Here is a 26087-nt window from a genome sequence, read left to right as displayed (position 1 = left end):
ATAAGGCAAAGGGGACTACAAAGTGTAAAATACACGTCATTCATACTGGTAGGCATTTTTAAAGCGTGCTTGGTCTGAAGAAGCACAAACTCAGGATTTAGAACATAACACAGTGGTTAGCATTGACTTTAACAATAAAAATGTATTTCCACCCAAATAAACCTTTTTAGCAGCATCAGGATAATGAAAGACTGGGAAAAAACATAAGTCACTAACTTGTACCTTGCAGTTTGCAAGCAGCTGTTTGATGACAGTTTATAGGTCACTGTGCTAGATAACGATTGTCACTTATGAACTGCACAGTAATAAAAGAATCTCTGCCAAAAGCAGTAACCCACTGACCTATGCATACGTTCTTTGCAGTAGGCATATTAACCCTCTGTGTTACATTAGATAAGTCAAAGCTGCCACTGGACAAAACTCTCATCTCTCTCCAGCAGGGACACTAATCACTGGTGTTATCTTGACACTTTTATTGTTCTTTGAAAACTGCTAATTAAACAAGATGCTTTGCAGTGCTTTCAAAACTGCTGCCTGTGGACCCCCTAGGAATGTGTCAGGGAACCCTGGGGGTCCGCGGACCACAGTTTGGGAAACACTGCTCTAAGGCGTCTCTAGAACATGTAATGCTGGTCTGTCCGGCCTACCTAACTAGTAGGCATCATTGGATCCTACCTATCTGCTGAAATGTGGGGTTTAGAGAATATAAATCTGCCCTAAGGATAGTAAACACCGACTGTAGTAAACTATTGGTTTTCGTACACTCCCGCTACTTGTTTGCTATCTGGATGACAAAGGCCAAACGTAGGGCCTTAAAAACGGCTAAATATCTGGTCCAATTTTACTAATGAGCGTCCACGTACAAAAAGTGTTATTTAATGTATTTATTCTGAGTTCTTATTCTCTGTCCGCAAGACAGTTTTAATATTGTTTTTAGTCACATTTACTTTTCGACCATGTATTTATTGCATTATGATGGTCAATGTCTTACCATGCTTATGTATGAGCTTTAATGGTTTTAAGCGGACATAAAGCTTGTACGAAACGAAACTTGGCAGGTCTGTTGTTTGCTGATATTGCAGGTGTCTGATCTTTAATGTGTGACAGGTTGTTGCCATGATATGAGCTATCTTTTCCTGAAGAAAATATTTTGCTTGGTTTATAACATTGCAGCTTGTTTCTGGCCATTGAAGTAAGGCACAACAAATTTACTATAATATTTGTCCATACTCCATACTGCCAATTTCTATGGGGAAGAGTTTTAAAAATAAATGTTTGTTGCATCTCAGACTCCGCCTCCTTTCGGCAGCCCACTATTGACACCCAATTTAAAGAATGGTAGAATATATTTGTTTACTTTCCAGCACTGATATAGGACTGTTCTGCCGTTCCATTCCAGCAGCAACTTTGAGTCGTTCACGCATTGAAATGAATCACGCACTGCCGACTATTTACTTCCGGGTAGGGCACGTAGAAAACACGAGGGGCTGGAAACGTTCGGTATCTCCCGTGTACTTCCGGAGGAGACAGAAAAATACCAACGCCAGGAACACAGACCGGCGAGATTCTGCGGACTGCCCCTTTAAGTATTTTAACCCGTGCGGCGTGGTTATGGAGCAGCAACAGCTCATCGATTCCTTCCAGCGTCTCTTCCTCGCTGGGCGACGGTTGTGCTCATTTCCCTGGGCGGTGAGTACAACGAGCGCCCCTCACAACCGAAGTATCTATAATCAGACGGGGTAGTCAGGAAATGAAGCTGATGCAACCTAAATCGGGCCAACAGAAACCTATCACTTGCACTAGTAAGGATAAAAAGATAATTCTCCATACCCTGCACTGATTTCAGCAGAGCATGCCTCCTCACTGCAGGTTTCTGGAGCTCAATATTTTCGAGGTGAATTTCGGATACAGGTAAAAGTAGAATGAAGTTTATTCCAAGTAAGCCCTGACACCAAGAGGCGTCTGATAGTCACGGTGAAGTCCTCAACTGTCCCTCCAACCGTCACCCTCGCCCAAGTTTCCAGAATGAACGGAGAAACGTCATGGAACCCTGGGCGAGGGCTCGCGGCGGAAGGTAGCGCGAGGCAAGTCGCGAGGACAATAAGAAGTAAACGCAACACATATTGTCTTTTTATTTCAAATCTGTATAAATGGGGTGGAGTATTTCCAGATTTGAATGCCATTATTATTGACCTCGCCAACACCATTGATATATACCACCCATACCAGACTGAAACGTGGCAAATACCTAAATATGTTGAGCAACCCAACACAACAGCATTCGCATCTACTGAATACGATTTTCTGAGGTTGCTCCACAGCCCTCTCATCACCTCTTCCCAAAAGGTTTGAACACTTTTGCACTCTCGAATAATATGCAGGTGCCCAATCCTGTGCATCTAGGACACTGCTCCAATATATTAGCGTTCCATTTATGTAGCAAGGGAGGGGTATATTCCACCATCCATTGGGAAATAGTTGCATTTTACAAAAACTGAGACTGCGTAAAACTCTGAAATTAAGGACCGAAACTTCCATCCACTGAGGCTGGGTTGAGTTTAACCCATTCTCACGTGACTACTTGGCTTGCATTCTTGGGAACTGGGTCTAGAAGTTAGTTCCCTTTAAATTCAACCATTTTACCCAATTGAAACTGTTTTGTATAATCCTGCACATAATGAAAGAGAGCTCCAACTACCTCCCGGATTGTTTATATTTACAGTGGCTGGAGTTCCTTTAGGATGGACATAATTTGATGAAATACCAGCTGATTCTTTCTCCACAATATCAGAAAAAGAAGCTGAGCATTCTCCCATGAATTCAGGGCCTTATTCACCATCTAGTCTCCAACTTCCCCCAAAGTATATTCCTCCAATATCGAAGCTACCACATTCACCTCCACAGGACACTAACACTGAATGGAACTTTCAGCATGAATATTTGGAACTTGTAACCATCGAAACAATTGCTTCTGCTTAGTTCCACAAACTATGAGTGTGCGATACCGAACCGTTTTGGCGTACTTCTCCAAGGAAATGTTGGGATCTGGACAGTCATGGCACAAAGTAAAGAATTATGAAAAGTTTGCACTGGTTCAGAACTGTATACCTAGCACAGTTCAGCAATGGACTGCTAAAATAATACAGTTTAAAATCTGGTAAGGCAACCTGCCTTGGGCCTTCTGCAAAGTCGACCTCCCCATATTAATTCTCAGACTTCTCTTATCCCATATAAAAGCAATAATCAATCCATTAAGCCTCTGAAAAAATGATTGTTTAGCATGCAGAAAATGGATGTGAAAAAAATGAAACGGATGTAAAATATGCATTTTAACTAGTGCTACCCTGCCAATGATTGAGATTGGCATCTTCCTCCACAGTTGCAATATTGCCCTGGTCTTACAGGGCGGTATAAGTTTAATTCCTACAGATTCTCATATTTTTTCTGAAACCCGTATACTCAGATACTGAAAAATACTTTTGCTGATACACCTTCTGAAGATTTGAAGGCAAAACGGAAACATCCGTATTAAAAACCAGAATCTCGGTCTTAGAGATGTTCACTTGGTATCCTGAAAGCTGTGAACATTTGGAAAGGATGCTAAACTGTTCTGGGAATACTACCCTTCCAGGTGCAAAATATACCACTTGGTCATCCACATACAGGTTAAGTTTGAAAATTCCAGGCAGTGCTGCCTTAACTCCTTCCCTACGAAGAATAAGGTAAGCACAGGGCGAAATAAAAAGGACAAAAAGAGTTGGATACCGATTGAAACCCTGCCTAGTGCCTCAATAAATCTGGAAGGGTTTCAAGACTTTGCCATTAAGGGATACTGTCACAGAAGCTTCCTGATACAATGACGCTATTAACCTTGTGAACTGGGATGGGAATCCCATAGCGTCTATTATCAAAAACGGATAATTCCCATTTCACAAGGTCAAACGCCTTCTCTGCATCAATAAACAAGACCACTGCAGGAGTCTTAGTAAGATTGAAATAATCAGTTGCTTCTGTCAGATAATGCGTGTTATAATATTGTTGACGGCCAGTTATAAACCCGGATTGGTCTTTCCCAATTAAAAAAGTCATAACGTCTACCAATCTTGCTACTAAGATTTTCATCAGATTTTTGTAATCTTAGTCCAGAAATGTAATTGGGCGGAATGAGTTTACATCCTCTGGGTCTTTATCCTTTTTAAGAATGCACTTAAGCAGGCCTTTTCGAAAAGACGGTGGAACAGAACCATCTATCAAGATATTAAATAAGGCAATCAAAGGGGCTTTCACCTCTATAATCGAGGCCTGGTACCAGTCTGCAGTGAAACAATCTTCTCCTGGTGCTTTCCCTCTTTACAAGGATCTGACAGCGCCTCTATTTCTAATGGTGATATCGAATGTACCACATTTAATACATACCGTCAGATAGCTTTGGAAGAGTGATACCATCCCAAAAAAAAAACGCATATCTCTCCCATCCGAAGATGGGCTAGCAATACATATAGCTAAAATACCCTCTCAATTAGGGAGACGTCCCTGAACAAGGCACCTGTTAGTGGCTCCCGAATTTTATCCACCGTATTTTTACCTTGTCGGGCTCTAGCCTGCCAGGCTAGCAATTTTCCACTTCTCCCTCCTCCTGCAATTGTTGCCCATAAGTTCTAACACTAAGAATTTTCTACTCTAAAGGAAACATCTGCAACTTATTCTTAGCTTGTTCTAACTTCTTAACGTTCATTCCATTGAGCACCCTAGAAAATTAATTCTGTGCTAATTGAAAATCCAAGGACAAATCCTTAAACTGTGCCCTTGCCAGATTATTAGAGAAAATTTGAAAGGCAGTGATATCCCCTTCATAGTAGCTTTACACGCTTTCCAAGTGTTCTCTAATGCGGAAGTGTGTTGATTTCCATAAAAAAACAGACGCTGTGGCTTCATTTGCATGAGAAAGATTGGTCTGTGAGTAATGCTCTATTAAAAACTCACCACTTAGCCCGATGAGTCTTATTACTGGGCCCAAGTCAATACTTACAGCTACGTGATTGGATAAAGGGTTTGATATAATTGAGAAACTGGAGACCTGCATCTCTTTTGAGATAAGATAGAAATCTATCCTCGAAACAGAGCAGTACAGAGTGGAGAAGAAAGTATAACGTCTGGTTTATAGAGAAAGGCTTGTCAAGGATCTACTTGTCCATGCTCCTCTTTGATCCTTTTAACTACCTTCGCCATCCTAGGTTTACGCTGATTTATGAATCCCCTGCTGACATCTACCTCTAAATTCTGAGGAATATTAAAACCACCAATTAGCCAGTTGAAGAGACAATTCATACGATGAGTCATCTGAAATTGACCCATAAAAAGAGGTCGGGAGTACCTCACATCATTAATAGATATTTCAGCCAACAAACCTCTTCCTTCCCAATCTGCTGTCACCCGCCCCAGTTGAAGCTGAAATCTCTTGCTAACTACTATCACAACCCCACGATACCAGACAGAGGCTGAAAAATAACAAAGTAATTAAAAAGTAATCCAGTTGACTGAAAGCATTTTAGATTTCTTAATATGCGTCTTTTGCAGTGAGACCAAGGAAGTCCAAAACAGCCGGGCATTTACGCAGGTTATTTAACCCATTAACATTAATATAAAGTATCCTACAATGCCCCTTTACAATCCTGCTTGGCATGACAACATCTGAAATTCAGAATCCCACAGCAGCAACATCTCTGGCATACCGCCAATTCGCACTCCACCTTTGATTTAACATCTCCCTGCAAGAAACCATTTTATCCCTATAATGCACCCCTAATTTTAGTGCAAGTCAATGAGCAAATGCAGATGCCTCACCTTGTGCGGCAAAGAGTCCTGAGAGGGAAAGTTAGAAAAATATATCTGAGGAAGAAAGGACTTTAATTTCCAAAGGAAGTTTTAAGAGGGAAAAAGCTAAAATTAGTTTGCTTCAAAAAATGACAATTGCTAGCCTAAAGTGCAAGTGTTTATGCAAATGTTATATGTTTTCTCTAGTACTCTGATCAGTGAAATCCTCTAACAATGCAACTACCTTGAATACCCCGGGGTATTAATGACATCCACTAGCTCTCATGTCACTTGGACTACATTACCCTGGCAACCCTCTAATAACTATCCCCTGCAGCATATAGCCATGTGGCTCTTTCAAATCCTTGATGCCCAGTGCCGTCCAAGCTCTGACTCACTGTCAAGCTACACCTGCTAAATCCCTCCAGGGCCAGACAGGCTATTCTCCCACATACTTTGGCTTTTGGGCAAGACAGCGCAGTTGACCAGTCTCATGAAATCGAAAAGGCCTTCCCAATCCAAACCTGGCACTATATTATGCTACAAATGCAAACAAAAAAAACACGTCACTGATACAATTCATAAACATAATCACAGTCCTCCCTAAAAATCCCTGATTTCCGAATATTCTCCCCATTGCGCCATTCGTACTATCATTCACCCTAATTTGCTCATCATTCATGCACCCTTCCCTATCAGCCCACGCAAACGTCTTATAACCTTTACCCATAGACCTCTGTGCCTTCTGAACCAGCCCATCCCTCCCCCCTCTTCAAAGGCCCACTGAGTCAGCTAAACCCACACTGTGGCTAACCAACCCTTGCCACCCAGGAAAATGTGACAAAGGTGTTTTCTGGCCCCACCCTTGGTCCTCAAACATCTATAGTGGCATCACAAATCCACACTTTAGATGCTTGCCACTCGTTTTCCTCACAGCCAAGAGATGGTGCTCGTTGCCTAAAAAGCAAAGGCACCTAATCAGGACAAAACAATGACAGTTCTTTAACAATGTTTCAGTGCACCAGCACACCACATCTATGCTCCTAACAAAACACCGTCTTCTCCCTAGTCATTTTGCATCTAACTATGTCCATCATAGCTCCTGATTTAGTGCCCTCTCCAGAACCTTCTTGACACAAAATTAATCCGAACAGTGTATGTGCCAGATCATAACTGCTTCTAGTGTGACAAATCCACCTTCATCATGTTAAGGTGTGCTAGCCCCGAGAGCTCCCCTAATTCATGTTCTGCTGTGTTTGATCAATACATCAGGACAGGCTCTTCTTATAAACAGGTTTGCTGAATAGAGCGAAAGTTTTCCCCAACCCTTGCCGGTACATCCCTGCCAAGAGACCCGATTCTGTCTGCTGTGAAGTCCAAAGGATCTTCCAAAAAGACGAGAATAGTCCTGTTTAACCACCCATTTCATCGAGTGCCCCACAATCCAAATTAATGTCTTATCTGACATGGGGCCACGGACGCGTCCCACAAGAAATATATATCGAGCTAATCAACTTGAACACCTACCTCATGTTCCCAAATAGACTAATATAACTCTTGCAAGAATCTGACTTCCACATCCCTATCCATCTGAGATCTTCTTGGGGGAAAAACTAATCTTTCTACCCCAATTCAGAATAACTGCATTCCATACTGTGCTGCCTGTAGCCCTAATAAACTCCATATCCTAAAAAACAAGCATGTGCAATGTAATGGGTATCGCATTTATGAAACTCTCGTAAATGTGACACCTATTGCATTGCAAATGCTTGTTTGTAAAAGCGCCCATGTGGCCCGTTTACTTTAATGTCGGCTGCGCCCTTTTCCTTAGACGAGCAATGTCTAAAGAAAGGTGTGTGGCAGCAATTAAAGTGAAAGCTCTGTATGCGGCGCTTTTACAACAAGAATTAAAAATGCAATAGGTCTCGCCTTTCATTAAGTTAACCCCTTGAGTGACCGCCCCTTTACCCGCCCTGTGCGGGCCGTTGCATTAGCGGGCGGGGTTTATGACGAGCTGGTCTCGTCATGGGCACAGCGCAACCGCGGCCCATGACGAGACCAGCTCGTCATGGGCACTCAAGAGGTTAAAGCCATTTGCTTTGCTATACAATACCATTAGCAAAGCAAATGGCTTTAACTTAATCAAAGGCGAGACATATTGCATTTTCAATGCTTGTTCTCATTGCGCCCACCCCTACCCTTGTGTCTCTCTGACCAACCTCCATCCCCTTTTTCCACACTAGAGCCTCGCCCTTCTCTTGTGAGATGGTTAAATTATTCAGCCTTGGGATCCAAGCCACCTTGGCTGTACGCTCAGTCCTTTTCAAAGTTCTCCAGGCAGACATAGTCCTTGACTGCTTGTTTGTGCTGGTAGGGCTTTTGTGTGTATGTAACTTAAGTGAACCCCATCTGACTCCTTATATACAGTGCTGACCATATTCGGGGTAAGTACAGGGTGAGCCCAAGGGTTTCGGAGCAGGTTTCTCCTGCCTTACCCTCTCAGACAGCCTGTTTCTCCCAGTTTAGTCCAGTTGGTTACTTTCTGGTCCTGTGGGTTTCTGTGGTGTCCACGTCCACAACTTCTGTGAAGGAGCATAGTGGGCCCAACAACCCCGTGGCGAGGGAGGGAGAGGCATGCCCCTGCAGAGCCTCTAAGTGCAGCTTGGGCCCAGCCCGTTGGAGAACCGGGCAGGCGCCAACCCTGTAAAATATTCATGCCAGGAGTCTGTAATGACCGCTTCGTTAGGGATAATACGACCCAGGCGAGGCTCCGTTAACCTGCAGTGCACAGCCAATTATTTTATGGAAAGTTGTTGCTGCGACGCACCGCCTGTTCGCTTTAACTCGCGATTATACGGTAACATTATTTTATTATCGTTCCCTTTCAGGCTATTGGTGTATTATAAGGTACTTCTAACATCATAAATGCCTTAGGCATGTTGTTGTAAGTACAGCGCTATATTCCTGTCCTACTGGGAGCTGGTAATTGAGCGGACAGTCAGTCCCGTCTCCCACCCACCCCTGCTGCGTCACTAGGTCGAGGCTTTAAACTAAACAAGTTGTGCGCAAGATTCTCTGGTGGGTTTAACAAGGCACTGCCGGCGCCCGACACAGCCCACTGAACGGGAAAAAAGTAAGTCCAAACAAAGATAGCGTCGGCATGCAGTCTACTATTAGAAAGCATCAGCCACTCGGAGAGTCTGTCCATTGTCAGGCAACCAGGATACAAAAGTTGCGTTATCAGAAGCGAGAGCGCACACGCTCATTAAAGTAAACAAAGATGGCGTTGGGCTGTCCACATGGGCCGTCCTAAAAGTGGACAAGGCTGTAACCCAAAAGCCTGGTTGCCAATCACGTTGACCCGAGCCAATTGAAAAGAAGGGCCTGGCTTAAAGCCCCCTTCTGAAATCGTATCGATTCCAAAAGCACTCGCATGGCGAGAGCACCGCATGCGTGCTGCTAACGCCAAGCGATACCTAAAAAGCAGCACCTCTAAACAGACTTCAGACCACAGAAGCCAGCCCCTTCTGTCAAACAGAGGGAACGCCTACGGGGCGGGTCCTTGCTGCTGGTGAAGGCCTGCAGCTCCAACAATATTTACAGATGTGAGATAGACTGTTTAAGAGATTATTACCACATGCTGTCATTGTCGCACACAGGGGAGTGGTGGGGAGCAGGCTGTGCTGTTCAAGAATGGTGCTAAGAGGCGGCCTCCATCGGCAAGTTCAGGAAATGTGTCCCTATATATATCGGCCTCTACGTCTAACATGAAGGAGAGCGTTCAGCAAACAACTTTTCTACATCGTGTTTGCAAAGGCACCCAAACGATCCTAGGAAGAAACCCATCTCTTTCTAAACAAGTTGTGTGAGCCGCAGCCTCTATTGTTAACGCGGAAGACAGCGCTGCTGAAATAAACGCATAATATTTTCGGCTATGAAATTAAAACCTAATATTATTCTGGAGACTTAAAAAAAAAATACATTAAAAACACAGCGTGTCGAGCCGTGCTGCTTTTAAATAAATATATTATGTAGTGTGCAGTCAAGATAGAGTTCGGCAAGAGGCACTGGTTAAAAAAAAAAAAAACAGGCAGGAGAAAGTTATTTAAGGAAATACTGCCCAGTCTGTCATTAAAACATCCAGAGTAGCAACACTATCTCATCGGTCTACTTTTTTGGCAACATTCCTTGCCTGAGAACTGTATCCATCTTGATGGCAAAAAAAATTCAACACCATCCTTGGACCTTCTTTTATTTCACTGCCAAAGGAACTCCCTACTCCTCTGCTAAAGATTGAAAGCTCTTCAATCCTGTCTCATATTGCCATGCCTGCTCATTCGATTAAAAAAACACAAATCGTCCAAATAATGTGTTATTCCAACCTTTTTCACATTTGATGCATTTGAGAAAAGTGGTAAGTATTTCGAAATGTGAACAGGAAATGGCACAGCCCATCTGTAAAATTTTGTCAATTAAACCAACCCTTCAAACTGCATCATAAAAAGCGAAAAATCAGCCGGGAGCACCGTCCGCATGTAAAGAGCTGACTTCACATCACATTTTGCCATTTTGAAACCCACTCTTTTTGCTTGCATCACTCTCACCTCATCATCCAGTGATGCATACTGTACTGCCATGTCTTCTTGTGCGATTAAAATTATTTATGAGTCTCCCACTGGCCAAGATCAATGATGAATGAACCTATACTGGCCATGTTCCTTTTTTGGAATAACCCCAGAGGTGATTTCATTTCGTCCGGTAAAGGCACAGCACAAATGGTCGGACACCATGACTTCCTCCATCTCCTTATATAATTAGAGTTCTCTGCCAACTGTTGTATCCGAGGACCTTGGAATCCTAATCTGAACCCTTTCCAAAACCACCATTCCAGAGTTTTGCTAATCGCCTGTCTGGATACTTGGCCATCCGAACCCTCAGTCTCTCCACCGTAACCTTTTGGCATACGCAACTTTTGTTTTATACCTCTACCATTGGTCACCTGCCAGTATCCGATTTTACATTCCAAGACCACATGGCATTTTTCCCACCTAAAGTATTAATGTTTTAGAGAAGGCGTTGCTCTTGAAGAGAAGGCTGTTAATTCCTCTATTGCCCACCAAACCCACTATGGTCTCTTGCAAACTCCGCACCCCTATTTCTGGCTGGGGTGTCTCCGAGAAGGGCCAATAAGGGACTGGCAGACCACTGGCTGTATGTGCTGTTGGTGCCGGACTCATAGGGGCCATCCATTTGAGTCATACCCATCTGTCTCCCGCTATGTCTCCTCTGTAGCCATGTTAAGCCTTACCTGAGATTCCTCGTCATACCACAACCAAGAAAATCTCCCTAATACCATCTGTGCCTTACTGATTATGTTTGAAAATTGCCTCCGCATTCTTCAGATGCTTCACACAAAAGACACTGGTACATATTAAAAATAATGATATCCAAGTTTCTATGGTTACTGGCAAGTGGATGACCCTGCCACTTCCCACTCCTTTTTAGAACCCTTCTGAGCTTGAATTTCCCTATGCAGTAACTTGTACACATTCATGAATTCACCCTTGCAAATCTATTCCTTAGTTTTACTTGATAGAAGGGCCTCTAAAGGCTTCACCAAAGCCATATGGTGCAACTTTTTCTAATCGCCCGCTTTCTTCACCTCCTTATCTGAATCCGCATTACTGTCCCCATCACCCTCTTCTGCCTTGTCCTTCGTATCAGTCCCTTTATTTTCACCTTCCCCCAAGGTACCTATCTTATTACTCACCTCCTCTGTACCTACTGCTTGCCTTTTAATCTGAAATTTATCAAAATCCTTCTTGCTGTGCCGACTCATCTCCAACACCAGCCATACGGAATTTGTGCAGTTCTTTAGTTCTCTTACCCCAACTTCCCAATCACCCCACCACTTCCCAATACAATGCTGGAATTGTCTTTCAGCTCTCTTCCTGTGCATATTCTGGTCACTCCTTTTACCTTCTCCAAACTTAATTCATTTAGCAAGTTATCCATATGGGCACTTCATCTAGCTTTGTGGGCTCATAAGAGCATTTAGAGCCTGCAGGTTTATTTATGGTGCACATGTTTCATGCGAAACCACTGGTACACTTACATCAGTCTATTTCAGTTATAACGGAGCTGAATTTAAAGTCTGTGGAACTGAAAGTGGTGTACATTACCTTAGCACGCGGCAATGGGGGTCCCAGGAGACTTAACTGTCTGATCCTAATGAATTTCCCTACATGCTGTAATTCCCCATTAAACCGATGAATATGCTCATGGCAACTAATAAGGTATTCAAGGTTTTTTTAGTGTGTACATCTAGCAGGAATAATAGATGGCTTGTACTTGCAAAGTGTCCAGTATCAGTTTCAGTTGGTGAAAATTCTAGCCATGAGTAAAAGATTTCAAACAGATGAGTTTGGCTTACTGTAACAACAAAGTAGCCGGAGAGCCTTCTGGCATCGGATAATGTTTCTGCAGACTCCACATTCACCATTATTAGTACTTCGCCAGCTGCCATTTTACCACAGTTTATAGAACGTCTCCAAGCGCAATCAAATAATTCACTTTTAATAGTGAAGCTTAACAAACCCTTGACCGAGATAAAGGATTCCTTTTAAAATTCTTCCCATCAAACCAAAGTACTGAAGTCTCCATATTGGTACTCATTCTTGTTAGTGTCTTAGCGTATTCAATCTATTATGGCATCACAAAAAGTGCCATGTTCTGCATTGGCAGCTGGCATGTCCCCAGGGTGGTGGGCCAGGTGACAAAAATAAAATTAATACGTTAAATTAAATAAAACACACTTAACAAGCAAGACATCCGCAATCATCTACTCTCCTTGAGACAGGCTCCTAAGTCAATCCTGGCACTGCTCTCATGCTCATGAGAGCCGCGGCCTGATTGGAGAGAGCTGTCTCTGTTGATGCTCCCGAGGGCACTGGATGCCTACACTTACCCTCAACCCAGCTGTCTTAAGACAGCTGGGTTGAGAGGTTTAGGGCCATATGCATGAACACATTTTCCCATAGACACAGAATAGACAAAAACCCTTTGATGCATCTTGCCCTTAAAGTGTGCCTGTCTGCTGGCTGTAGCAAGACAGCCGGTCAAAGAGAAATGTGCACTTTAAACAAGTGCAAAAGGCAGCCCACCCTCCTTTCTGCTGCTACCGACATTCAGCAGGAACGCCTTGTCCTGACACTCCTTTCGGAACAGCATGACGAAAAATAAAATGGCAATGAATTAACTTAATTACTTTTTTATTTATTGTCTCTGGGGGTGTTTCAGTGTGGCGACGCTCCTCTGTTATAACGGGGGAGCCGCCCCTGATATTATGTCGAGAGTCCATCCTGAAGTAAAAAACAAGAAATTATCACCTACAACCACACTGGTAGACCTTTAGTGTGTTTCCATGTTTACAACTAAAATCCCTAACTTCAAACTCGCAACACTAAATTCAAATATATGCAACAATGTCAAAAGTTTATTGTATCAAATCAATGTATATATTCATAGCATTTTGATTAAAAACAATACAAAACAATTTTCTGTGGCTATTTACTATACATGTGAACTCCTGTATCTCTGGTTAATTTATACATTCACACGATATCTTGTGAAGATCACAGAATCATTAAAAACAATATTGTTGTAATGTTTTGACTTTTCACTCTTTATACACAATGTGCAAATAAACAACATAAAACAGAAAATTTAAAAATACTAAACAGCATGAAGTTGTTGACTCGGCGTTTCGGTGGATGAGAATCGATAAACCACCTTCTTTAGGACTTTTAGTTAATGACAACAATCATCTTTTTATGATTGTCCTAGGTAAGCATTTATTATTTTTAATCATTCTTGGTTAAAAGTTCATTCTCCTGATTATTATGTATACTGTTATCTTCAGTTTTCCTGTGTAGAGGCCTAAGATATATCTGACGATACCTTTTATTTAAAAATATTAGGCAAGCAGACACCGGATCGGACGGTCTTTGATCACAGTGCCTGAAATTGAGAATGGGCGCCACAACTGAATAAGTAACTACATCGGTACGGAATGATTTGTTTTTTCAAAACAATATACGGTCAGGAGGAGTCAGTCCCCACAGCATCATGCCTAATATTTTTAAATAAAAGGTATCATCAAATATATCTTAAAAGTAAAAAAATTACAACAATTAAGCTTATGCGAGTAAAATGGACAGGTGGTATCCCAAGAGTCTCTGCTGATCTTATTCAGAGAGAAATCCTGTTTGGAACATAACCGAAATAGAGTAGTACCTGTTAGAGGCACTTGGGGTAATTTTTCCCTAACAGAGCACACATGTGAAAATTGTAATCTATTTTATAAGCCTTAATTGGAGGCTATTCACATTCATATCATATGTAAAGCTATAATTCTATTAAAATAATTGTAGTAATTTATGAACGAGCAGAGAGTAAATACAGATAACATAGTACATTAAACAAATTCACTTTTTCCCTGGCTATAAATGATTAGGATGCAAAGTCTTTCCATGGTGACGAGTGCACAGTACTGTTCACTTGTTGACTACAGACAAGTCAGGGCTGTCTACAAATAACTTTTCTGATAAGCTAGGGTGCTCTCACACTGAAGCCTTTATGGAAAGACAGCAAGTTCCCTTGGAGTCAAAATGATCAGTGCCTCAGAAATGGTTAACATCTCCTCTTTTATATAGATTCCAAAAGCACTGAGAGAAATTGTTGTCACACATGATACAAAGTGAAAATCACGGTAACTATACTATCTAGACACAATTTCTCCATTGTACATATACAGTCTTGTTGTTTTTTACTTGTTGGACTTAGTTTTACTCTTACTCCTACTTTATATAATTTCTACTGTAATCTGCTCGTACTATATAAAACAACACAGCCATGAATCAACCCATGCTTCAAGCCTACATCTGCTTGTGTCTGTATATGCCTGTCTGAGTGTTGTCTGCCTGTGGTGTGTCCTCACACATCTGCAGTTTTCTTTATTCATATGGGTGATTATATATGTGTTGTCTATTAGTGCATCCAAATATAACGCACAGCGACATACGACTATTACTACACAGTTAAATAATCCAAACGCCTAAAACAAGCTAGACCTATGTGCTTTGCCATTGGCAACACTATTTTGTTGTAGTTCCACCTAAGCAATTTCAATTTCTCTGAGGTAAGCCTTGCTGCTAGGAGTAAGCTACCAAGAGCGAGGTAGACATTCCTCTTAGAAGGGTGAAAACAGTTCACCCTTAAGGAGTCAGGTAGTTTGGAGTTTGTGGGCGCTCAGAAAGAGCTCATACCAATATTGTGACCTTTCACAACACAAGCTTACCAATAGTGGGATTTCTCGCCACACTTTCCTATTTCAGTGGTTTGCCTTCAGTGACTGTACTCCTCTACAGAGCCTTTACTAAAAAGAAGTTAAAATGAATAAAAAGCTACCTAGATAAACCATTCGAGACCTAAGAGAGCATGATAATATATGCCCATCACCCAATCTTCAGTAGATGCCCTAAGGTTTCTAGTGGTATGATCCCACTCTTCTGCACTTGACAAGGAAAAGACCATCAGATTGGCGTGTCCATCCTCCAAGGGAATTCTTGAGTACCTAATAAGTGCCAGCTTGTGGGATGAGCACACTTGCAGGGAAGACCATTAACCTCGAGGACCTTGTGTGAGGTTGCCAGAATGAGAAATTGAAGGGAGGGTAAAGCCTTGCAGGGACAATGCCAATGAAAGGTAGTCGCATAATGCCAAGACAGAAGGAAGAACTGGTCCAATCAAGTAAGGCTGTGGAGCGACAGTAGCGAGGTAGTCGTGGGCAGCTGGAGGGAGAAGATTCAGTGAGGGGCGGCTGTTTGTGTGGAAGGCTTGACAGATTTAAGACTATAGATCGGTCAGTATAAGGTTGAGGGAAGAAAAGTGTGCTGAGAGGCTGTTCATGTGAGGGGTAAAGAGTAAGGATAGACCTTGCAGGGATTTTTTTTTTTTTTTGTAATAGGGATTGCCTGAAGGGAACAAAACCATGTGTTTAGTTGTAGCTAGCTCCACATGTTGTGCGATACTTTCAGTAAGTCATAGCTTCTTTTTTTTTTTTACCAATCTGGCTTTACAATCTGATCTTGTAGTGTTCTTTTTCATACATGTTAACATGTGTCAATTTTCTTCACTATAGAAAAGGGCTCCATAAAGCCTGGGTACTTAAGCCACTTCCTCAAAACAGCTGGAAGCCAAAATTACACTTACTGTCAGAGTTCTACTGTAGTCTGCTTTTCCTAACCTTCATTGCGTCTTTCCGCATGCAGGGGTTAGGACTGTTTGCCGTCCAGCACTGTCCTTGCTGATGCTGGTGGTTCACTTTTCAATCTTGTTTTTTATATAGCACTTCATACTGCACTTCTGCAGTTTCCAAGTGCTGTAAAGAGGAGGTGGCACTTTCACCCAATCACTTTAACAGACTTCAGCAGGACGAAGACCAGGTCAGCATTGCCCCGATTGTAACTTGTGACCTGCCCATCTCTGCTTTGTTCAAACAGTTAATCCCCAGCTCATTGATGTATTCCTCTGATCTCCTTTCTTTGGACCAGCGTGGGTTTTCCCCAATACCGGCAAGAGACTTCAGGCTCCAGGGAAACTCTTTCCTCTGTCATTGATGTCCTATTTGGTATGTTCTGGTATGGGGAGGGCAAGAACCGGTGAGTGGAGTCAGCAGTGGTCTAGTTGGTGTTTCTGGGAGTATGGTAAGCTGATGCAGGGAGAAAACAGGAACCAGTCTACCTTGCAGTACCATACCATAGTCACAAATGTATTGCATTAGCATATATAAACAGACACAAAACTGTTTTCTTCCTGTTTTATACTTTGATCTTTGGCCTTGATATTTCTGTGTTGCTGAATTATTTTGTAGATGCGGAAAAATATACAAAGCGACCTAGAAATCATAATTTGGGAAATTCATCCCAGATTCATTTGTTTGCCTAAGTTACATGTTTTAGCCACAATTATACAAACCCTTAAGGCCTTTGAATCCGTCACAAAATTCCCCACAAAACCACACAGTGAAATATAGTTTCACCCTTTTTAGATTGATATTTAGTTGACAAGATTAAAGACACTCAATAAAGCATTTTAGGAAACAAAGAAGATGTTAAACCTAAAGATGTAGGCGGAGAGAGATGCAAGGAAAATGTAGACCAACCCATTGTGAGAAAAATAAGGCATTTGGCTTACACATGTGGAAGTAGCCTGCCAGCGAAGAAAAATACGAATGCAATTAGTTCATACGGCACCTAAGAATAGCCAACAATTGTCAGAGACATAGGAGGTGGTAGATGAGCGCCCCACACTGATAGTGCATTATACAAAGAGGAGAATTGTTTAGCTGGAAGAGATGACGGAGTGGAGAGATGGGATGAGAATATGAGCTCATCTCTCGTTAATTTACAGCAGAGGAGATTGCCCAGTGAGGTTATACATTTTCATAGTTGGTAAATGTGAGAAAGTGGCTCTGTATATACTGTTCCTTAATAGGTACAGGGTGTAGAGAGTCCACAGACCCCAAGGGTTTAACAGAGGTTAAAGTTAGATATAACCTTACTCTCTAAAGTGGTAGCCTGGTCGAGCTGTAAGGCAGTATCAGAGGACAGTGTAAAGCATTTGTTGTACACACTCAGTCAGCAAATGGTTCCACACACTCAATAACTGAACTCTAGGCCAATGGTTTATATATAAAAAAATATATGCTTGTTTTATTTTAGAACCAACACTTGGAATTAAAATATACTTTCTCGACAGGAGATGTTTCATATAAATACTTTTCTATACGCAATAGACTTTAGTAAAAAGTTACAAGTAGTTGCAGTAGGCAACTCTATTTCTAAACACAACAATACATTGAGCTCAATGATAAATTCAAGTTATTTGCAACAGATTACTTTTTAGATTACTTTTGTAATTCCAGGCCTGGATCCTAGATTCAGTCCTGGGTCAGTTCTCAGAATCAAGTGATGAAAGTCGACTTAAATACTGTAATGATTTTTAACTAATATTTAGCTATTTTAAAAGTTGACACTTAGAAAATATTTCAGAGAAAACAACCAATGATTCCCTATGGAAGAAAATGCAGGTTACAGGTACGGTACGTTCTCATTACTTTTGTAATCCAGTACTGGGTGCCTACCTAGACTCAGTACTGGGACCTTTATCCAAAACAGGTAAGAAATTACGTTTTCAGATATTATACGATTTTTGAAGAATATTTAAAGATTGCAGAAATCGACACTTGGAAGAAATTTCACAGAAAAACAGACAATGGTTTCCTATGGAAGAAAATGGGGTTAAGGGTAAGTACAGTTGTAGAGATTTTTCAAAGTCAGTGCTGGGCACCAAGATCCAGCACTGGGAGTTCACTTAGGAACAGGTGAGTAAATTCGTTTTTGCCACTTGGCTGATATTTGGTGAATATTTGAAGATTTGAAAAGTCCACACTTAGAAGAAATTTCAAGAAAAAGTCAGTCAATGTTACCCTAAGAGGAAAATAGAGATTGCGGTTCAAGGGTAAGTACTCGACTGGCAGAGTTGAGGTTCTGGGCCCAGACTCAGGGGTCTCCCAGGGTCAGGTAGGTACTGTAGGTTCACCCTCAGCGGCTCTAGGGCGGCCGGGTGCAGAGAGAGTTAGGCCCAATGTTATCCTATGAGGGATAGGGGGGCCTTGTTTGGTGGCTGCTGACTGGCAAGCCACGCGGCTGTGGGAGCTGGGCTCCTGGTCACTTACTCAGGGCAAGTGGGGAAGTAGGAAGGAATAGAGTTTTCACTGCCAGGGCCACTCGGGCGGCTGGGTGCAGAGTGCTTTTGAGCCTTCGGGCGCTCAATGGAAGCCAATGGGAAATCTCCGGTTAGGAAAAAGACTGCAAGCTCGGGGACGAGGACTCTTCAGGTGCCACCACCACTTCGAGAGGTAAGTTGGGTAGTTGGAGGATAGGTAGGTACCCCGGGATTGGACACAGAGTGCCGTCGGGCGCTGGGTGCAGGGGTGCCTTTTGGTGTCGGAAAATCTTACCCTCTGTTGATCGCAGTTGGGGTGGCACGCTGTTCTGAGGCTGCAGGCTTCGTCAGGATTGTCGAGGGGGGGTCCTTGGGTGCCAGACTCGGGGTCACAGTCGCCGTGGGGTCGTCCTCGTGGGTTTAGTTCACTCCGGCACGGGCCAGGCTTGGCTGGTGCAGAGTGGGCTGGGATCGCGGTTCCGGGCTGCTGCCAGGGGTGAAAGGTAGTTTCTGAGTAGAGCCTCTACTTATGGGAGTCCCAGGGGATCAGAGTTCAAAGGTAGCCAGGTCCTCCGGGGTTTCTGAGGTTGCTGGCCACAAGAGATGCCGGGATTGGAGCAGGAGCAGGTTCAAGGTCGACAGGCCGGTAGGGCTGGGGCCAAAGCAGTTGGTGTCTCCCTCTCCTTCGCAGCTGCAGGGCAGGTCTTCTTTTCTTCTTGCTCTTTTTGTAATTTCGGAATCTGGAATCTGGGGAAGGAAGGTTCAGGGTGCCCCTAAATACTAGATTTAGGGGCGTTACAGGTAGGTGAAGGGCAGGGACCAATGGGTACCCGTCCTGGGGTGGGTACACCCCCTATCCTGCCTCTCTCCTGTGGGAGGGGGGCAGTAGCCTAATCCTGATAGGGTAGGGTTCCCCATCTTCAAGATGGCGAGAGCCCGGAGATGTGCTTCACCTCGCATCCCCCACCTGAGGGGTGGGGTTGGCAGGCTGGCACATCCCCTGTCCTTATTTGGGGTTTCCGGCCAAAGCTTCCCGCCAGAGTGGGGGGTTGCAGGGGCCTGGGGAAACTCACAGAGGCGGCATGCCTTTGAAGCTTCCCCCTGCCCATCCTGGGGGAGGAGATTTAGCACCTCGCCCAGGATGTGCATTGTTGCAGGAGAGCAGGGGCTCTCCTACCCAGGGGTCCAGCAACATGTCTGCTGGGTGGCAGCCTAGGCAGCCTCAGAGCAGACGTGGATTTGTAGGTTAGGTTCGAGAGGGCACCTCTAAGATGCCCTCTGGGGTGCTGGGTACATTAAATCCCACACTGGCATCAGTGTGGGTTTAATGTGCTGAGAAGTTTGATACCAAACTTCCCAGTCTTTAGTGTTGCCATTATGGTGCTGTGGAGCTCGTGTTTGACGAGCTCCCAGCACCATGTACTCTTTAAATGGCAGCACTGCACTTACAGGGCTCAGGGATGGACCTGGGCACGGTAGGGGCACAGGGCTCTTGCTCCTGTGCCCACACCATTGGTATAAGGCACCCAGCTAGAGGGGTGACTGATGTATGCCCTGGCAGTGTATGTGATGGGCATGGCACACAGGGATGTGTGCCATGTCGACTTTGTTTTGGTCTTGCACCCAAACACTCAGCCTGCAAAGGCAGTGTGTGTGTGTAAGGGTACAGGCCTCTAAGGGTGGCACAATGAGTGCTGCAGCTATTGGAGGCCTTCCTGGGTCACAAAGCCCTGGGAACTTAGAGTACCATTTACCAGGGGCTGACATGTGGCCAAGATTTGCCAATTTGGGTGTGGTTTGTTTTAGGGAAGGAACATAGGCCCTGGGCACCTGATTGGCAGGAGTCCAGGGCACACTCATTCAAAGTACATTCAGCAAAAAGTGGGGGCATACCAGGCGAGACAGATGGCACTTTCTCACAGTAAAGTTGAGAGGTGAGTTGAGAGGTGGGGAACTGTTGGGTGGATGGACAAAAGTTCCTCTCTAAAGCTGTTCTGAATACGGGGAATTCTGTCTGGAAACCGTTTTCATATTTAAAGCCAAGATTGCTTTGCGTGCCCATGACAACGTTTACAACATTTGGGGCCATATGTAGGTAAATTACATTTACCGATTCTTAAATACCGAATTTTACCGATTCGGTATTTATGAATCGGTAAATGTAATGTAGGTAAATAATTACCGATTCGGTATATGTCGGTATTTTAGAATCGGTATTTACCGATTCGGTAATGGCAACTGGCTTCCCATTCTTTCCTATGGGCCTGGAGGCCCATAGGAATGAATGGGAAGCCAGTTGCCATTACCGATTCGGTAAATACCGAATCGGTAATGGGGGAGGCATCATCATGGGTGGCAGGGTGTCGCATTGACACCCTGTTGCACCCCTGATTCGTCCATGTGTGCACATGTGGCGCACATACATGCCCTAAGGGCATGTATGTCTGCCACATTGCACACTTCAAATTGCAAAAAAATGCTTTTTTACAGGTATTCGTCATTTACCACCAACTTTTAGTTGGTGGTAAATAACGAATCCCCACACCAACGACACACTCCCCCTACATATCATTTCAGGATTCGGTATTTACCGAATCGGTAAAATTACCGATTCGGTAAATTACCGAATCCTGAAATATGCCCCCTACATACCAAAAGCCTAAATACCGTCGGTAACGGTATATTTACCGAAAATCGGCCGTTACCGACCGGTATTAGGCTTCCTACATATGGCCCTTAATGCCTCTGCCAAGAGAATATTGGTTTTCCAGCTTACACAAAAGCAAGACTAATGTTTTTTCCCAGCATGAGACACTTGCTCAGGACAGATCACAAGAGTCTGAGATCCAAGTTATTTCCCTCAAATGTTTTTTCATCTGACTCGCGTAAGAGTGCGGAAATAGAAATTCTCATTGTTTAGCACTTCCCCTTTACAGATGCTGGCTCCACCTATGTTACAGAAGAAAGGTGGATGGTAGTTAATTTTCTTAACTAGGAGAACTGTTATTGAGGTAGAGGTACATTTGTTCATATGCATGGAAAAAGATAAAACCTAAGGTTTGTTGGAGCTTCAGTTCTCTCAGTTATGGACAGTAATGTTTTGAAGATGTAGAGGTATGACCACCCAGACAGGAGTGACTCCTTGCATTAATTTGCTTCCCACAAGTCTCTGCCAGAATCTTTTACATTCTGTTAGTTTGTCAGTTGCTTGAAGAAGTTATGGAGGAGCAAAGGGGTCAATAAAAAATTAGCTAGCTTTCGCGCCAAGAATTTTCAATTCCATTAAGGACACGGAGGCGAGGATTATGCTTCTCTTTCTATTTATTGCTACTCACAGCAGCCAATGAAAACTTTTCTTATGCAAAAACAAACTACATTTCCCATGATGCATACACCACATCACTTCCTGCAGGGCCCCATAAGACCCAGTAACACCGGAACCAGTCCTCTTGCTTTGCTCCGAACAAAAAGCCCAATAATTATAATAAAGTTAAACAACAGCTTCCAACGTGGCAGAAAACCAGACCAGCTGGGGAGAACGTTAGTCTGCAAACAGGATTAGTCCATCTTCTTTTCGGATCCTGAAAAAACAGAGATAAAACAACCCGTAACTTCTGTATAATCAGAGTATATATACAAACGGGTGGGCAAAAATTACAATACTGTAATTTAACCGGGTGGGATAATCCTCGCCTCCGTGTCCTTAATAGCATTGAAAATTCTTGGCGCGAATGCTAGCTAATTTTTTATTCTATTACAGGACCCGAGGCTTCGTATTATGCTAGTTTAACGCTGAGTAAAAACAACCGAGGATATATCACCCACCGGTTTATAATAAAACTGCTTAAACGTTGATTCAGATGACCAGTCTGCAGAATGCATAATATCTTGCACAGTAGAACCCAACATGAAAGTCTTAGAGGCCATAGCGCCTCGAACAGAATGTGCACCAAAGACCTGAGTATCTACACCTGCTTCTTGCATAACATCTTTAAGCCATCTGGCTATGGTAGCCGCAGACACAGGTTTGTACGGTTTCAACAATTGTGCCACCCCATCAGGCCTGGTAGACCTGGTACATTCCTCATAAGCCTTGAGGCATTGAACCACACAAAGTTTAGCATTATCGGGAAAAGCATGATAATCCACACTGCGTGACATTGTTTTAGTTCTAGACGTAATAGAAGACGAAGCTCCCTCCGGAGTAAATACTCTACCTGTGATATCCAGAGCTTTAACATCCGAAGAACGTCTACAAGCCGCTAGGCAAAGCAACATGGCCAACTTGACCGACAACTGTTTCCTGGACAACCTATTGTTGTCGGGCCATCTATTAAAGAGTGACCGAACCAGCGAGACATCCCACAAAGAAGAGTACTTTGGTTTGGGTGGATTAGCTACTCTGATACCCTTTAGGAGTTTACATATTAAAGGATGCATTCCGACCGGTTTGCCCTCGACCTGACAGTGGCCTGCCGATATGGCGGAACGGAAGTTATTAACAGATCTATACGCCAAACCTTCCGACGCCTTTTCCGACAGAAAATTTACAATATAGGGTAATCCTGCCCCCACGGGATCCACATGCTGTCCCATGCACCAACGAACCCAGCATCCCCAGGCTGAAGAATATCGCTTCCTGGTAGAGGGGGCCCACGCTTGATTGATAAAGCTTGAAGCTTGTTCCGAAAAATCTGGCATTTGCCAACGCTGCCTGAAAGTCTCCAGGCCATCAGGGACAGATGCCCCGATAGAACCATCGGGTGTCTCTCCCCCTGAGGGCCCTGGAGCATCGTCGAGGACCATGGGATCCTCCTGGGAAAGTCGCAACTCGCCTCCAGTAACAACGGGAACCATGACTGCGACTTCCACAAGGGAGTCACTAATATCACCTCTGCTTTCTGGCGCATCACCTGAGTGAACACGCGAGGAATGAGAATGAATGGCGGCAACGCGTAATTCAATTTCTGAGTCCACTCCTGCGCAAAGGCATCCGTCGCCAGCGCCAGAGGGTCCGGTCTCCAGCTGAAAAACTTCGTCATTTGACGGTTCAGCCTGGAGGCAAACGGGTCGATCTCCCAAAACCCCCAAATCTCCTGCAACCACCGGACCACCCGTGGGAGAAGTTGCCAGTCGCTGTAGTCCCTGAGGTGGCGTGAGTTACAATCCGCCACCACATTGGACTGACCCGGAATGTATTCTGCTATGACTGAAATCTGATGACTCAGGCAGTAGTGCCAAAAGGCCTTCGCTATCTCCACCAACATGGAGGACCTCGTGCCCCCCAGTTTGTTGATATACCGTACCGCCGATATGTTGTCCATCCGAAGAAGGATGCAACATGAGATCGGGCTGGGAGCTAGTGTCCGAATCGCAAACGATCCCGCGAGGAGCTCTAGAAAATTTATGTGAAGATTTAACTCTTCTAGGGACCAACGTCCCCCTGTGGAAATATTTCCGCAGCGCGCACCCCAGCCCCAAAGGCTGGCGTCGGATTCTATGACCACCTCCGGTAGAGACCCGAAATTTGCTCTGCCGTTCCACGCCTCGACATGGGCCAACCACCATTGCATCTCGTCCTTCACTTCCTAGGAAAGAGGGACTACGTCCGTGTAAGAAAGACCCTTCTGCAAGTGTTGGAGTCGTTAAAGGGCCCTGTAGTGTAGGGGTCCCGGAAATATCGCCTGAATAGACGACGCAAGAAGTCCCACTATCCGGGCAATCCCCCTGAGCGAGACCATCTGTTTGGTCAGGAACAAGCGAAGTTCCTTCTTGATATCCCGAAGCTTGGCATTTGGAAGGCTGAGTTGGGCCGTCTGAGAATTTATGACGAACCCCAGAAAATCTATCGTCTGTGTGGGACACAGAACCGATTTGGTTCGTTGATCACGAACCCTAGGTCCTGCAAAATACGGATGGTCATGCGCAAGTGTTGAACCGCCAACTCCTGAGATTGTGCCATGATGAGCATGTCGTCCAGATAGACAATCATGCGAACCCCTTGCTCCCTGAGGTAGGCTACGACCAGCTTCAGAACCTTGGTGAAGCACCACGGTGCTGAGGAAAGTCCAAAAGGAAGGACCAAATATTCGTACCACCGGTTCCGCCATTGAAATTGAAGGAACCTGCGATGGGAGCGATATATGGGAACGGACAGGTAAGCGTCCTTCAGGTCCAGACGGACCAACCAGTCCCCTTGTTTCAGTAAATCTGCAAGCAGATGGATGCCCTCCATCTTGAAGTGTTTGTAAGTCAGAAAGTGATTGAAATCCTTCAAATTGAGTACCAACCTGTAACCACCGCCTTTCTTCTGCACCAGAAAAATATTGCTGCAGAAACCGCGAGGGCCCTCGTTGCAAGGAGCTATCACGCGTTTCTGCAGCAATCCTTCTATTTCTGAATCTATGAAATCGCACTCTAGTCGGGAACCTGATAGGGTGTTTGAAAGAACTCTAGGTGGTACCCCTGAACTGTCTGTAAAACCCAGGCGTCCTGTGATATTTGAACCCAATTGTGATAAAACTGCTGAATACGTCCCCCCAATGGAAGCAGAAATAAATCTGGAGCGGTCACCTGAAGACTCGGTGGCTTGGAATCCTCCTCGATAGGATCCTTTGTTAAAGCGCCGTTTGTTGAAGCGCTGCCTGGTGGGGTAGAAGGTGCCACCGCGGGTGGAGTCCCAGTCTCCTCTGCCGTGTCCGAAATCTCCTCGTTGAGGACCTTGAGAGTATTGACGGCCAAACGTCAATAAGCAAAAAGCAGCGGCATCGTTCTTAGCTCTCTCAAGCAGGCCATCCTAGTGCCCCTCCTCAAAAAACCTGGCGCTGACCCCGCGGAACCATCCAATTATCGTCCCATCTCCCTCCTTCCCTACTTTTCCAAATTAATGGAGGCCCACGTCACACGATGCCTGTCTAATTTTATTGAATCTTCTTGCCACCTTGAGCCCAACCAAGCTGGCTTCAGACCTGCCCACTCTACTGAGGCCGTCATTCTGGCAGTCCTGGACACGCTTAGGAGTAATGCGGACGCAGGGATCCCCCAAGCCCTTGTACTCCTGGACCCGTCGGCCGCGTTCGACACGGTGGACCATAACATCCTTCTCCACCGTGTCGGACAGGCAGGCATCCAGGGTACCGCCCTTCAGTGGGTCGAGTCCATCCTGACCGGAAGAACACAGGCTGTCCGCCTGGGCCCCTATATCGCAACAAAAACCCCCACGACCTGTGGAGTCCCTCAGGGCTCCTCCCTTTCACCACTCCTGTTCAACCTATACCTCCGGCCCTTGATCCACTCACTTCAGAAATGGGACATTACTGTTTACAACTATGCCGATGATTTACAGATTGTCCTCCCTCTAAACTCACCTCATGCCATCAATATGTTTCAAACTGTTATGATCCATATCCAACATTGGATGAACTTGAATCAGCTAAAACTGAACCCCGGGAAACCCAAGCTCCTTCTCCCCCCGGACTCAGCCA

General features: G+C 44.4%; 1 protein-coding gene across 2 annotated transcripts in view; it reads left to right on the top strand.

Moving 5' to 3' along the window:
* Positions 1 to 1482: 1482 nt before the first annotated feature.
* Positions 1483 to 26087, top strand: part of EEF2KMT (eukaryotic elongation factor 2 lysine methyltransferase) — a 238467-nt gene continuing 213862 nt past the window's right edge. For both annotated transcript variants that reach the window (XM_085628276.1, XM_085628275.1), the window contains exon 1: positions 1483 to 1689. In XM_085628276.1, the coding sequence (XP_085484402.1) occupies positions 1612 to 1689 (78 nt within the window). In that variant the 5' untranslated portion in view covers positions 1483 to 1611. The remainder of the gene's footprint in view (positions 1690 to 26087) is intronic.

Source organism: Triturus cristatus, chromosome 10, assembly GCF_964204655.1.
Source record: "Triturus cristatus chromosome 10, aTriCri1.1, whole genome shotgun sequence".
Lineage (NCBI taxonomy): Eukaryota > Metazoa > Chordata > Amphibia > Caudata > Salamandridae > Triturus > Triturus cristatus.
Note: the sequence above shows the minus strand (reverse complement) of the source record. Positions and strands in the feature narration are given on the sequence as shown.